This window comes from Ovis aries, chromosome 16 (genome assembly GCF_016772045.2).
Source record: "Ovis aries strain OAR_USU_Benz2616 breed Rambouillet chromosome 16, ARS-UI_Ramb_v3.0, whole genome shotgun sequence".
Taxonomy (NCBI): Eukaryota; Metazoa; Chordata; class Mammalia; order Artiodactyla; family Bovidae; genus Ovis; species Ovis aries.
In genome coordinates, this window is record NC_056069.1 from 24748591 (window position 1) to 24764663 (window position 16073).

Consider the following 16073-nt stretch of genomic DNA (forward strand, 5'->3'; position numbering starts at 1 on the left):
AGCTGCTGTGTTGTTAAGAATAAATGTAAGACAAAAGTACTAGTGAAGCCCAAGAAAATCCCAGTTACAACTCCATTCAAGCCAATGAGCACTGGCTTTCCATTTTACTTTCCAACGTGTTCCCTTATTCCAGGTTTGAAATATACCTTCAGATAAGAGAGTCTAGCAGAGTGACAGAGCTCCAGGGCACAGCTGCAGAACCAGTCTTGCTGCATTATAGTTACAGCACACGAACAGCTACAACTGTTTCTAATTAAAACAGCAAAGCCAGGCTCAAGTGCACGCCCTGCTCTAAATACACACTTGAATCATAGATTATGAATTACAGAAAAAAAGACAAATAATGGCATGAAGGGCATGATAGTTTATTTTTTAAAAATTGTACCATACTGATCATAATGACCAGCATACACATTACGATGGCTTTTCTCTTGGGTATTAACATCGCAGTATTTTTGTATACTGAAATGTTTCAATAGGACCAAGAACGTTAGAGAGAGAAAGATCTTAGATGAAAATGAACGCTAATGATTCTGGTGTCCTACCCCTTAGAATTAATTTAAACCCCTTATGAATCAGTGGCATTATCATGTTATGTAGCTCTGAAGAATGAAAGTTCTCTTCTAAATAGGCAGCATGAACCTATACCTTCTTGCTCTTTAATCTTTAGCTCTTACAATTTGAACTATGTCCACCCTGGCCAAAGCACAATCATACAAGACACCTCAGATAATTTCCATGCTACCATTGCACAAGTTTAGTGATTTTTACTTAAACAAACAAAAAATCAAACCACTGTCAAAAAAAGGAGGCAAATAAAAATGATTTTCCAATCATTTGAAAAGCATAGTGCTTATTTGTCCAATACAGACTCAAACTTAAATTAAATGCTATCATTATCATCTCTAAACTTCTGCAATAAAATTAACATATATATATATATATATGGGTTTCATTTATAGAACTGTATCTTGCAATCAACAGGAGAAAGTTATTTTTTTAGAGAACAATATATTTGGTTACAGTTCCACATGTCGGTAGTAGAGACAAAGCCACATGATGTTAAATCTGGCTCTAAGTTACCTAAGGTATAAAGTTTTGATCAAATCTGATCTTAAAAATTCAACCCATGTGAGATTACTTCATAGAGTAAATGTGCTATTGAGAAATCATTTCAATAACCTTCACTTTGTATGACTATATGCAAATTGACCATTTTCTTTTAATCAATGTGACTCACCAACATTCCAAACTGACCTCTTTACTTCTATGTTACCACTTGAATACCCAGGGATTTCTGAGGCAGCATAAGTTTGACTTCATTAAAAACAGTAGACACTTTAACCTTTCAGTGACAGTTTTAAAATCTGTAAACTCAAGAATCACATTATTGAGCTCACCAACTATAAAAACATTGAGATTCTGGTATTTCAAACCAAAATCTCTTTGTGCTTTTTAGATTAAGCTGCTTTTGAATATTTTTGGTATTTATCAGCCATTTGTATTTCCCTTATAGTAATAAAAGAATACACTTAAAGTAATTTTTAAGGTTAAATGTCCTTGGGGCTTATCAATACTTAAAAAAAAAAATTTACTTTTTTCCATCAGCATTTGGAATAGTAGAAATTATTTCTGGTCCCTCATTAGATCAACCAACATTACTTTTCATCACGTATAACACTGAATTTTATAGACATCCCTGAAAAGTTTTTGATTAAGTAAACAAGTGAATCACAGTGGAGTCTCAATCAGTTAACAGTGTAGATCCATTAAAACACACACACACACACACACACACACACACACACACTGAATATTAAAAGAAAAATTTCAAGCTAAAAAAGGAAAAAAAGAAAAGAAAACTCTCGTAAGAATTAAAACCGAGTGTGTATTGTCACTGATTCTGTGCTCATGTCCCCAACAGATTAGACCCCTTCTCCGGGTTGTAAGACATGTTTGATTAAATCTCCACGTCAAGTTTCCAGGACACTTGAGTGAAGAGACTAGGCTACTGCAGCATCTAAGGGAGCAGAGTGGCACCATTTTCTTCCCTAACAGACACCCTATCTGAAGGTGAACTTGAGGCTCCCTCCTCTGTGCTCGCCAGCATCTATCAGGGGACAAAACTCGCTGGGCAAACTGGTGACAGCTGATCCTCCCACCCTGCCCCCAGTGCCAACAGGAGGTTCCCAGCAGTTCGTCATTATGTGCACTGGCCTTTCACTCTTTCCATCAGAAAAGTTGTGGTTGCTTTAAAAAGGGGGTAGGGGGTGGAGAAATGAAAAACCAAGAGTCTAAAGGCACAAAGTCGCATAGCTGCTCTAGTTGGAGTTTGTAAACAGAGAATAGGCTGAATTTAGGTAATCCCAATCTATGAGAGTAAAAAGGCATCCACAGCAGGCTTTTAACCAGCCAGCTTCTTTGAGACCCTTCATGGGTTTTGAGGTCTACAAAGTATGCACTAAAATACCCATACTTCAAAAAGCAATAAGGCAAATAGTATACTCATTATTCCAAAAGTTACAATGGTAGTGTAGGCATACAGAGTATAATTTAGTTACAATGTGTGGTACTGTTTCTGTTATATAAACATATTAACTGCTTCTTTCCTACATAATTATATATTCAGCCCAGTTTCAGTTGAACACAAAACCATCCTTGTGCCACTGCTGATAGTTGGCAATAGTTCTTTGATAGCAGTTTGTATTCTGCTGTAGAAATTATCCTTGAACTGAAAAAAAAAGTCCACAATCCAACGTCCAGTCATTAAACACTATCATATTTGTGAAGAGCCTCTTCCAACTTCTGCGTCACTTTTTGGAAAAATATTATTTGTTGTTGTAAGAAATGCTGCATTTGTGATTTAAAGTCTCTTACTCGAATTTGATGGAAGTGGTGAATTTCAGCCAAAGTAGCAAAAGAAATAGTGTTACAGCGATCCTGAATGCCATCAGCCTTTTGGACTTCCATCTTCCCTTCTTCCACGTGTCGCCTACTCTCCTTTACTTTGGTAAGAGCTCCTATAGTTTAAAAAAAAAAATTTTAATTAAAAAATACATATAAAAAAATAAAAAATACATATGTATCCCAGTGTTACAGCTACATAGTAAACAGAATGTTGGGCATTATAAATACTTGCCTGAACTATTTTGAAGCCCTCCGGCATTTAAAGGGGTGACAATAATTATTTATTAAAACAGAAGAAATCTGGTAAAGTTTCTGAAAATACCTCCACTGCTACAAATTCACTTATCAAAACAAGCCTTTGCCATTGACCAAATAGTATGTTTCATCTCTTCCAAAAGCAGAGATACTATATGCTACAGACAAAAAACTGCAAGGAATTTTTCCTAAAGACAAACCAAGAAACTCTGTAATTTTAACATTCTTAAGGGACAAAGTGTAACACCACTCTGTATGTGTGTGTGTTAGTCGCTCAGTCACATCCGACTCTTGGCAACCCCATGGACTAGCCTGCTAGGCTCCTCTGTCCATGGAATTCTCCAGTCATGAACACTGGAGTGGGTAGCCATTCACTTCTCCAGGGGATCTTTCCAACCCAGCCATCAAAACTGGGTCTCCCACATTGCAGTTAAGATTTTTTTTTACCATCTGAGCCACCAACACCACTATATACAAATATATTAAGAAGGTCATCTCTAAAGTGGAGCATACTGCATGCATGCCTGATTCTGACTCCACATTCTACCAGGAGATCCATACCTGTAGCATAATGGCCCTGTGCAGTAAACATAGCCTCCTTCTCTTTACAGGCTGTAAAGAACAGTGAGTGTTGAGTTTGCCCTAATGGTGACCTGGGAATGAAGCCAGAGGTGTCATAGCCTGTGGCCAAGAAACATCACCAGAGGATGCAGGGCCCAAGGGGTTGGGGGTGGGGTGGGGTGGAGAGGATGGTTTCTGTGGCAAGTGCCACATGAGGGTAGATCTTCCCCTAGAAGCACAGTCATTAAAAAAGCACAAAAGCCTGAGGATGCATAGGAGGTAGGAAAAATAAAGACTAGTCATGTGTTCTTAAAAATGAGTGATGATAAAGTTCAAATCACTTGAGCACAGCCAGCTCAAGAATCCAGATTCCTGACCCCACATGCATCCATTCTACTGAACCATGATGAAAGACGAGAGAAACACTTGGGACACCAGGCTTGCTGGTCTGAGGATGTGATGATGCTAAGTGGAGGGAAAGGTAGCCTGTTTAGAAGGCAGTGGGGAAGCTGAGCAACTTTGTTGTGGAAATGTTGTTTTAGCCAATGGTGAAATATACAGGGGAAAAGCCCTGTATCTAAATTTCTTCAAATCTACAAAATAGAGTAAACCTACTATTAAATAAAATCCTTAAACACTTTTGTGTTTTTTTGCACAACTCCAAGACCTGAGAAATTAAAACTCATCAACAACAAATGTTACAGATATAAATGTATGTATGTTTGTATATTTTCATTTATCTATTCTAAGGAAGACCTTAACCTGAAAAGCGGGAGAGCCCTAGAGCAGACAGAATATCCTGCTTGTCCCGTAACCACACAGTGGAGATGTTGTCCATGTTAACAGGGCTACAGGAAGACCCCTACCCAATCCCCTAAGTAGCCATCACCTTGAAAATGTGGCCCTGTTAACACTTCCCCCACAGCAGACAAGCCTCAAGAAGCAATGCAACCTGCCTGCCTGTGGTCTACACTAAACAGAGAATGCTCCTCTTCCTTAGAGACAGAAAAGAATAATTTCTTATAGCGAACTTATATTGATTATATTTGTACAAGTGTCATCATTTATATATAAAAATTGAAGTTGAATAAACTAGGAAAGCATGAGACAGCAAACTAAAAAAGAAAAAATTACCTAAAAGATGACTGAGAATATGAAACTATTAAATTTACGTTGAAAATGGTTGAGAGAGAGCTTGCTGTTACTGTTTAGTTGCTAAGTCGTGTCCGACTCTCTTTTTGCAACCCTGTGGATTGTAGCTCGCCAGGCTCCTCTGTCCATGAGATTTCCCAGGCAAGAATATTGGAGTGGGTTGCCATTTCCTTCCTCAGGAGATCTTTCTGATCCAGGGAAGGAACCTGTGTATCCTGCTTGGCAAGTAGATTCTTTACCACCGCGCCACCTGGGAAGCCCAAACAAGGCATCAAGAGAGCAGAGTCTCAGGCGACCTGATTTCCTGTGATTCAGGGCCGAGGTGCCGGCTATTGAGCATGGAGGACAGGCACTGACGCCCTGCCCTGCACAGATCCCTGGGCAGCCGTGAGGCAGCGGGGCACCGGGAATATGCTGCGAGTGTCACTTGCTCCAGTCACTGGAGTCCAGTGCAGAGGAACTCAGAAACCTGGCCCTGAGCAGTGCCAAGGTCAATGAACCTGCAGCTCATCCGCCTCCAGATGAGATCACCACCTTCTCAGAAACAACATTCTATGACACAGATCTGCAGACGTGCATCCGTAAAAACCAATTTACAAATGAACAAGCCTGACGTTTTCACAACCTGAATCACATCAGAATACATTTTCAAAACTCCTGGACACAGTACAAACACTAAATCTCCCCAAGGCCTAAACAGCTTTGGGCGTTTGTCACCTTCAAGCTTTCTGAGCGTACATACTAAAAAAGAGCTGTGAATTGAAGACTCACTTTTCTCCCAGCTATGAATTTATTTTGTAAATAACACAGAGCTCTGAACAGTTGGGTTTCCGAGGCAATAATCTCAGCTCATTTACCAACATTTGTGGAGGGCCTGGCTTCCCCAGTGGCTCAGCAGTCAAGAATCCACCTGCCGTGCAGAAGCTGCAGAAGACATGAGTTAGATCCCTGGGAGGGGAAGATCCCCCGGAGGAGGGCATGGCAACCTACTCCATTCTTGTCTGGAGAATCCTCATGGACAGGGGAGCCTGGCAGGTACAGTCTGTGGGGTTGCAAAGAGTTGGACACGACTGAAGCAACTTAACACACACAAGGACAGCACAGAGCTGGCAAGGGGGATGCACATGGCGGGGCTCACACCAAGTGTTCAAGTCCCCAGCCTCCGGAACTCTCAAGGAAGACACCATGAGAAAGCACACTGAGGACCAGCACACAGCCATGACATGAAGTGAAACAGCGCTGCAAAGCACGGAATTCTGCACGGGAACAGACTATGGCTTCTTCCAAGATAATGTAATCGTGTCACAAGGGAAAATGCTTGGAGGACCTGCTCTGTGCCAGGCAGTGCTGAGGACAAAGGGTGCCAGGGTTGGGGGCAGGAATAAGCGGAGGTAACAGTAAAAGGGAGCTGCCTAAAACAGTCATATATGTGAGGCACTTTCTGTGTACCAAGTCTAACCCTGCTGCAACTCTGCTACAGACATTACTGCTGTTTTACAACAAGGAAACTGAGAAAGCCACCCACATTCTTTGAGCCCCGAAGTTAGCAGTAACCCAGTAAGAGGCAGGAGAGATGGGATCTGAGTGCAGACTTCAAAGCAAACACCACAAATATTCAGGAAAGAAACTGGAGACTGAAGAGGCAAAAAGGCACAGTGGGTTGGCAAGCAGGGTGCTGGGGACAAGGGCAGGAGCTCCTGGCCTCCCCTTCTCTCTTTTCGCCTTCCTTGCTGGTCCCCCGCTTTTATTCTGACATGCACATCAGGAGACCTTGTGAATATGTAAAATAAACCATATAGGTGTTGAAAAGTTCCCTCTGGAATCTTAGTAACCTCATTCAATTCATTAATTGTGCCTGTAGAGCCTTCTAAAAAATATGCATAAGATGTCTGACTTTCTTATCTTTGAAGCATACAATTAGGGTGCTACAAAAAAAAATCGAAAAGGCAGCACATATTTCATTATTTTGAAATTTTAAACTCAAACTTACATGGGGGGGTGGGGGGTTTTGTCTTCCCTCCACCTGCCCCCTTCTCACTGACTTAGATTCTCTTGGAAAATTATATAAGCCAAGAACTATCACCAAAAATAGTAACATACAATCCCTGGATGGGCTTTGCCTTTGTTTGCTCTGGTGCAGCTGGATAGCCCAGCCAAAAATTATTTTGCAAAATAGGAAGAACAGAACAAACCACTGAAGAAAAGTACCCAAAGGGCAATTTCACTTGGAATTTTGGTTTAAGGCACTTAATACAATTCAAATCTATTAGCGTAACGCATCAGGATTGCAAGGAGCAAGGAAATAGGTGAAATATGTTTATCAGAAAGAGACATGGTTCCTGTTTTAGGGACTCGAATTATTTTTTGAGGTGACAAGATTTACATTCCTGAAACCATTAAAGACCTACACCAGATAGAAAATGAAGGTACTGAACAGCATTCCATAAACATACACGCTGGGAGAAGAGGGAGTACATGGTGTCATCAAGGAAGATTATGTCTTCACAAAACTGGACCCATGAATTTGGAGCAGATTTTAAAACCACAATGTCTTTTAACTAAAAGGTAGTTAAACTGGTTTCCCTCCAGACCCACCTTCTGAAGAAAGATGATTAACAAAAAACAGGCCTGACAGCAATATACTTTTTGAAAAATCGAAAGAGTTCCCAAGTTGACAGCAATCCTGTTCTTTAAGCATCGCTGTTACATTTCAGGATGACAACCCAAAGACCTTGAACCCCAAGCCCCCTCAAAAGTTATCTTAAGTAAGTCAAAACAATATTGACAGTTAAAAACTCATTTCCTTCAAGAAGAAAACCATTCTGTGTTTAAATATTCACCTCACAAGCCTCTGATTAGTTTTCCCCATACATTTTTAACAAATACTAAGGGTTTAGTGTGTTTTCTTATGAGAAAGATAAAGTCAAATCATTCAATAAGCTAATTATGGAAGTTAATTAGTTTACTGTCTGAGAGTATACAGAAAAAAGGAAAAACCACTGGGGAATTGATGAACAGAACTACTTTCTGGAGTTTCCCCGAAGCTCTCCTCTACCCCACTTCTACCCACTGCCCTTCTAAACTCTGGCTTCTCTCAAGGTCAAAGTGGGAACATACTTTTCCAGTAGAAATGATATTACAAACATCCATTAGATATAAGTAAAATAGTTTCACTATTTGAACTAGGACTTACGTTTTGTCACAGATGGTGTATTCTTGCAGTTTATTTGCCAATTCTCAAACTGGGAATTATCTGTACACACATCTATGCTTCCCATACTTCCAAATCTAAAATATTAAACATCACAAGGCAGAGATAGCCACATTTTCAATCAGGTGTAGCTTCTAAAGAGTGAAGTGTTGGAGAAAGAAAACTATTAGGGGCAGGGTTAAATCCCTACAGACTTGCTACTTCCAGGATAGCTTAAAATATTAACTTGTAGCCTACGAATCAGTTGCAGAGGTACAATGTAACCAGCTGCAGAGTTGTAACAAACATTACAGCATATTTTAAGTATTCTCTCAGCTGTACCAAACCCAAGAGGAGTGTAAATAAAAGCTAGAAACATGGCCCAGAATCTAAAGACCAACAGGAACACATACTTTTATCATGCCGTCAATACAAAAACAGGCAAAGGTTTTCAAAACCTGTTTTTTTTTTTAACTTTGTTTTGGGGAAGAGCAGATTAACAATGTTGTGATAATTTCAGGTGAACAGGGAAGGAGTTCAGTCATACATATACCTGTATCCATTGTCCCCCAAACTCCCCTCCCCCAAAAGCTGTACTTTGATAGTGGCTGATTTAGGAGGAATCTAACCCCTACCAGGCCTCTTCTGTCACAAACATCACACTGTCACCCTGCTTTTGTAACAGTAAGGAAAATCAAACAATAAGGGGGAGAAATAATAAAATAAAGCCTAAGGTGAAAAGTGGTTGCTTCTGGACTAAACAAAAGACCCATAATACTCATGGGCACAGCAACTGTTTTAAAGTGAAAAAAAATTAAAAATAGGAGGGATCAGAGAGAAACACAATTCAGAGTAGGAACACAAGTATATAACTGCAAAATTATTTCTCGGGCTAAAAGACAAACAGGACAAACATATGGGGCTATATATGGACAAAATAAGATTTTATCAAGAAAAGAAAATAGAGGCAATTATTAAATTCTGACATTAAACAAGAAGAGGCTGAAATTACAGAACAATGAACACCTTCTTCATTAAGGTAATAACAAGACAAAATAACAAGAAGGTAACACATGTAAAATGGTGCAGCCTCCCCAAGTTATACAACTAAAAATAAATTCTTAAAGGGTATTTATTAGAAGTACAGGAAAAGGTATCATGAAAGTGGGCAATGTATTTCCATCACACCCATGACTGTGCTCCCCAACAGGCAAAAGCAATCTAGCTCCCATGCAGGACACTGGGCTGAGCTGGACACATTTCAGGTGTTTCTTCCTCAGGGAATCTCTGTGGCGGGGAGGCAGAAAAGAGAGTACAGAGATGCGCTTCCCAGGTGGTGCTGGTGGTATGCCTCCGGCCTGCCAGTGCAGGAGGCATAAGAGATTCGCGTTTGATCCCTGGGTCCGGGAAGATCCCCTAGAGAAAGGCATGACAACCCACTCCAGTATTCTTGCCTGGAAAACTTCATGCACAGAGGAGCCTGGCGGGCTATAGTCCATGGGCCGCAAAGAGTCTTTTCATAATACAGAGTCACCCTGCTAAAAAGGCTTCCAGGCTGAGAAGGGACGTGCAGCTGAGCACTCAATCTAACTATTAAAATAGTTGGACAAAGTATTAAAGGATTTCCACAGGATATAAAGTTCACTCAGGAACTGATCACCCTAAACCTTTATTCCAAGGGATGGAGCAGGAGCAGGACCATGACAACTTCCTCCTCATCCACCACTCCACCTTGGCAAGGTACCACTGGGGAAGCTGGGAGAACTGAGTCCTTGGTAAGAAAGGCAGAGTTGGGTCTCTGATTTTTTTTTTCAATGAGCTATAAGGTTATAAAGGTTAGATGAGGTTTTGGTAGTTTTTTTCAGTCTCTCTAGCAAGAGGCTCTGACTTGTCCAAAGTCCCACAGCTAATTCCTGGCAAAGAACTCACCCTTCCTACCTGCCTGCCAGCCCTGCCACTTTCCACTTAACATTCCAGTCAGGGCCTCTGCTCCACTCTGTTGAAAAGGGTCCTTCCCTTTCTACATTTGGAGTCATAAAAGGAAAACTAAACCAGTATTTCAACCTTGCTTTAGGACCCAGACTTTTTTGGCAGTCTTAGCTGACTCTGTACATGCAAAATTCCTAACTGTTCATTTTGATACTTATTGAAATTACCCAGGCTCAGAGAAAGGCGTTTTGCCCACTTCCCCATCACCAAACCCAGCAGAACGCATGTCCTAACTTCACTCCCACTCGTCTCCTCCCATGTTCTGGTATTTTACCAATGTGAGCATAATTTTAAAGCATGCTCAGGCCAGAAGGAGCATCCTAATTCATAACCCACATGCACTCAATTTTAGAGGAATGATGTTACGCATGCTTGTGGGGAACACAAAATAATGACACATAAAAGAATCCAATCACATGACTAAGTTCATTATTATTATAACCTTAAAGGGCTCAAATTCATAGATTAATTACAATCCAGGAAGTCAGCACCATTTTCAAAAGCATCACATTATTCACACAGCATGCCATTAAATTATGTACATTAGTAAAACTGTTCAGGAAGCATTTCATTGCCATTTTGTTTTTGAAAATGGCAACCCACTCCAGTGTTCTTGCCTGGAGAATCCCAGGGATGGCGGAGCCTGGTGGGCTGCCGTCTATGGGGTCGCACAGAGTCGGACACGACTGAAGTGACTTAGCAGCAGCAGAATGAGAACACTGACGCTCTGGTATCATCTAGTCAATGAGAACTTGTGAAGAATAGCCAACAGTCAGGAACAGTCTTCCACTTCTTTAAATTTTGAGAGCAATCGCTTAGGGAAATGTGTTTGGAAAATATACCCAGTTTTCTTTTTAAAAATATAATGTTTATTTTTTCCCTTGCAATTTAAAAAGTAATACACATACATGCAGAAAATGCGGTAGGATTTCAGGCTTGGCCAGAGACTGCCTTGCTCTGGAAGGGATGTCTGAGCCCTAGAGAGCGAACAGTGATGCCAGGGCAGGAGAGAACAGGACGACAGTTAGGGACAGTCAACCAGCCGGCTCTCTGCTGCCCTCAGGCAACGACAGCTGCTCAACCTTGTTTTCAGAGATTTGATCATTCCATGTTACATTTGTCAGTTTTGATCGGTTCCGTGAGCTGAACTATAAAGCACATTAGCAAATACAGTTACACTACACTAAACTCTGCTGTATCATCTCCTTCTGATTTGCAGAAAGAAAGCACTGCCCTGGCAACTTCTGACCCAGCAAAACCAGAAAGAGGCAAAAAAAAAAAAAAAAAACCAACCCACTCACATACTGCAGTGCCTCAGACATTTTAACCAGGGAGGCTCTCAACTCAGTTGAAGTTATCTGGCCTCCCTTCAGTTTCTCCGGGTAAGGCCCTCTCCTCCACCTTCACCTTCTCAGGCCCCCACCCTACCCCCTAGGCTTGCTGGCTGCTTCAGAAGCTCCCAACCCACTAGTTTCTGCACCTGAACTTTGCCTTCCTTTCCTTAACCAAATCTCTTATTCTCGTGTGCTTTGTCCCTCCTCGGACCAATTATACAAAAGGTTCAGTCACTAAGCAACAGGGATCCAAAGGCTACATTTTCTTCCTTTTAAAAAAGAAGAATTAGAAGAAAAAAGTAAGCACTTCATTTAATTTTGAAATCATGAATGTGCCAAGAACATTAGCAAGATTTTGTCTTCCTGGGACCCTGCCCCAGAAAACCCAGGCAGTGAGGCACAGAACAGGAGACAGGCTGAAGGGCACAGGGACAGCTGTACAGAAGCTGGGTGAACTAGACCTGTTTTTCTTCATTCCCTGGTACTTGTAAAATGTTGAAAGAAAATGCTAATTTGGCCAACGTGGCCTATTTTGCTCTCATCCTCTCATCACTGGTACCCACCCCCCTGGGTCCCTGCTAACTCCCCAGTAACTCTTTCCCCCTCCACTTTCCTCCCTCCTTTTAGTTTCTATCCACCCACTTGTTGACTCCTCCTTCCCCTCTTTCTGCTCCAATATTTACTTTTTGATTTTTTTTTATTAGTAAAATAGCTCCAAAAACAAAGACTGACATCTACATAAAAGGAGCAGGATAGGATGGCCATGCATCCAGGCAAAACAGTCCCATGTGAGCACCTGCTCTATGCAAAGCTGTGGTCTATACCCCGCATGTCTAGTTTTTTTTTAATCTTTAACCTGGAAAGAAAAGCAAGGATGACTCATTTTCAGAGGTGGACAAGAGGCTTAGGCAAGGCAAATAACTTTACAAGGTGTCAGCTACGTGTGAATCTGGGTCTGCTTCCTAACCCACGCAGTTCCCTGTACCTGCCCAACTGGAGCTGCCTCCTGCCTGAGATCTCAAAGCCCCACGGACCAGGCTCAGAACACAGGGCACCACACCACACCACACCACACCAAGCCTCCAGAGGCCTCATGTTGGGATAAGCAACCCATGAACCACCTCCATGGAGAAAGAAAGGGCAACCCACTCCAGTATTCTTGCCTAGGAAATCCCATTGACAGAGGAGCCTGGAGGGCTACAGTCTATGGGGTCGCAAAGAGTAGGACACGACTGAGCAACCCAGCAGGCATGCATGAACCGCCTCCAGGCCCTCACAATTCTATTTATTCCTGCATCAAGTCTGACTAAGTGGGCTCCAGATTTGGACCACGTAAATAAACTTGAGAGGGTGCAATTGTACCACTGAACTCATCAGTGAGAGCAACTTTTTGAAGGGACAAAATGTCCCTAGAGCCAAGAACTATCAAAATTCAAAGATACAAGTAATTTAAAATTCACTTTCAATTCACAATGAGAACTTTTGAGTCATTCAAAAAGAAGAGAGAGGGGCAGGACCAGAATAATAAATTACAAAAAAAAATAAAATAACAACAATAACAACAAAGACCTGATTGCTTGATGATGAAAAAATCACTTAAAGAACTCAGGCTTCTACGTTTTGGTCCTGAAGAAACAATAAGAAGCTGTTTGTTCTGGTAAAAGTCTTATTATTTCCTAATTAAGCAGCTCTTTTAGCTCCATTCAGCAATCACCAGAAGTGTACAGGCAGGATGACATTTAGTAAGAATGAAAACATTCACTGGAGTACACCAGATCTTAAAACATTGGATTACTTCTACTCATTATGTACATATATCCATACAGCTCACCTTGTTTCAGAAATGAAGACGGAAATCACGTGATTATATCTCTTATGGCTCATTTGTAACATAGGTTGTTCTGTTCACAGCTAAGAAATGTTATATATAATAAAGGTTCCTGTGTTTCAGCTTATATTAAGTATTAAATACATGATAAAGATACTAGGATGATAGATTCAAGAGAATATTGTAAAAATAGTGTTTTTATTTCAGAAGACTCTGGATACAATGGTGAAAATGTTGATGTGCCTACGGCCAAGCAAATCGAGATAAAGACCAAAATCTGAGGATAATAAAAACATGTATCATTTTCTTTCTTAAAGGTTTTCTACCCACAGAATCATAATAAAATAAGGTAGAAGGAATATTCTTAATAATCATGAACATACAATAAAACTCGAATAAAACAACAAATGCTATAAAACAGAATCCATAGTGTGGTTAAAATTCAGAGAATACACTTGATGCCTGAGGTGCAGAGTGGATAATTCCTAATTCCTAATCCTTTTGTTTCCTGATATACACGCATGGATATTGGTCTGTACAAATAAAGCGGCAAGGCAATGACACCCCACTCCAGTACTCTTGCCTGGAAAATCCCATGGACGGAGGAGCCTGGTAGGCTGCAATCCATGGGGTCGCTAAGAATCGGACACGACTGAGCGACTTCACTTTTACTTTTCACTTTCATGCACTGGAGAAGGAAATGGCAACCCACTCCAGTGTTCTTGCCTGGAGAATGCCAGGGATGGGGGAACCTGGTGGCTGCCGTCTATGGGATCACAGAGTCGGACACAACTGAAGCAACTTAGCAGCAGCAGCAGCAGCAGCAGCAGGGATATTTGCAAGCTGCAAGTACTTTGGATTTAAATGACCTTTGATATACAACAAAACATACCTATAGCTAAGACTAAAATGGACTTTGGAAACTACCTTTAACCAAAGGTAAAACCTTAAGTTTCTTTATTTCTAGGATGATAAAGGGAGGCCCAAGCTAAGAGGTGGCACAGTAGTAAAGAATTCGCCTGCCAATGCAGGAGATGCAGGTGCAATCCCTGGATTGGGAAGCTCCCTGGAGAAGGAAATGGCAACCCACTCCAGTATTCTTGCCTGGAGAATCCCATGGACAGAGAAGCCTGGTGGGCTATCGCCCCTGGAGTCGCAAAAGAGTCAGACACGAGTGAGCACACATGCACACAGACTAACATAAACCTAATAGAAGCAGCTACGCCGAAAGGCCCCACTCCATGGGGGAAGAACAGAGTGAGGCGGCACCGGCCCTGTAGAAAAGAAACAGACACGTGAGGCACACATCCAAAGCCAGACCCGTGATTCGCAGGACTGCTTCTGAGAGGGCTGCAGTTACTACCACAGTTAGAACAATACTTTCAAAGGATCTTTTTCTTTCTTTCAAGTATTCTTCCCAAATAATATCTAGTTTTTAACTTTAGAAATGTAATTGTAAACCCCAGCATTACCAGCAGCTACCTAAGTTCTGGTGGGTACTAAGTGGTGAGCAGCCCAGCATTAATGCCTCCCCTCAGTGGTGTTTGCTGTGGGCATTATGACCGGCACTTCACATCATTTTACAATCACTACACTTTGGGGATGATTCCTAAATCAACAGTTCTAAACTTAAGAACACTCTTGGCCCTGGGGTGTCCCTGCTTTCTGCCAATGGCGGGGACCAGGTTTCCACTGGCTGAGTCTCTACTCTGGCCACATCTAGGCTTCCTGAACCAATCATAAATAAACATCTGAAGTCAAAACAACCTACAAATAGAAATACAGTATTTTAAAACAGACATAAAATATAACTCAAAAAACATGAAAACTTATAGATTACCCATGCTGACATTTACTAGCATTTATAGAGATTTCTCACTGCAGGCAATAGGTGGGCTTTTGTGAAAATCACAAACGTCAATATAACGAAATATAATAAAAAGTCCAGAAAATGGGATTTTCTAAGGATCCCTTCAGCCCCATTCCTTCTATTTCCCTCTAATCTTTCTTTTCTTAAACCTACCTATTTCTATTCTTGGCATCACTACTTTCTGTCACTCAAACTTAAAACTTCAAAGGTAACTCTAGACTCAAGCTTCCCTGGTGTCTCAGTGGCAAAGCATCTGTCTGCAATGCAGGAGATGCAAGAGACGTACGTGGGTTGGACCCCTGGGTCGGAAAGACCCCCCAGAGGAGGAAACGGCAACCCATTCCAGTATTCTTGCCTGGGAAATCCCATGGACAGGATAGCCTGGCAGGCTAGAGTCCACGGGGTCACAAAAGAGTTGGACATGACTTAGCAACTAAACAATAACTCTAGATTCAAGAGAGCCACCCTCGCCAGTCTTCCACTCTCCCTGACAGGTGTCTTCAGTTCACCTGCTCTTTCAAAGCCCGCCTTGAGCCTGGTCTACTAACAAGCCTCTGCAGGTCTGTACTCAGCCAACAGGAGCAGCTTCCTGGGAACCAGGTTGCACTCGGGGGACGCATGCCAAGAGCTCACTGTTAGGTTCTATGGCTCACAGCCTTCCTGCCTGCAAACTGGGGATAATGAGAGAATTTACCTCAAAATCTTCCATGAGGTTTAAATAGATATAATCCAGTGCAAAGCACCATGCCTGGCACACAAAAACCCTCAATGTACATTTGCTACTTTTATCACAATTCAGAAGCCACTCTTCAGTTTCAAACCTTTAGTGGCTGCTGACTGCCTATAGGATAAAACAATTTTCTAGCAGGCATCCTACCTATTGTAGCATAAAGAGTACTGATCTCAGGTCAGGCTAAAAGTGAACTCAAATCCTAGGTCTCCTTATTAGCTGTGTGAAATCACTCAACTTCTTTGAGCCTCACCTGG

General features: G+C 41.6%; 1 protein-coding gene across 2 annotated transcripts in view; it reads right to left on the reverse strand.

Annotated features, from left to right (window-relative positions):
• Positions 1 to 349: 349 nt before the first annotated feature.
• Positions 350 to 16073, reverse strand: part of SNX18 (sorting nexin 18) — a 29338-nt gene continuing 13614 nt past the window's right edge. The window contains exon 2 of one of the 2 annotated variants that reach the window (XM_004023198.5): positions 350 to 3020. In XM_004023198.5, coding sequence (XP_004023247.3) covers positions 2767 to 3020 — 254 coding nt within the window. In that variant the 3' untranslated portion in view covers positions 350 to 2766. Of the gene's footprint in view, positions 3021 to 6847; positions 14491 to 16073 lie in introns of those variants that run through there. The other variant, XM_042233790.2, reaches the window with a different exon arrangement.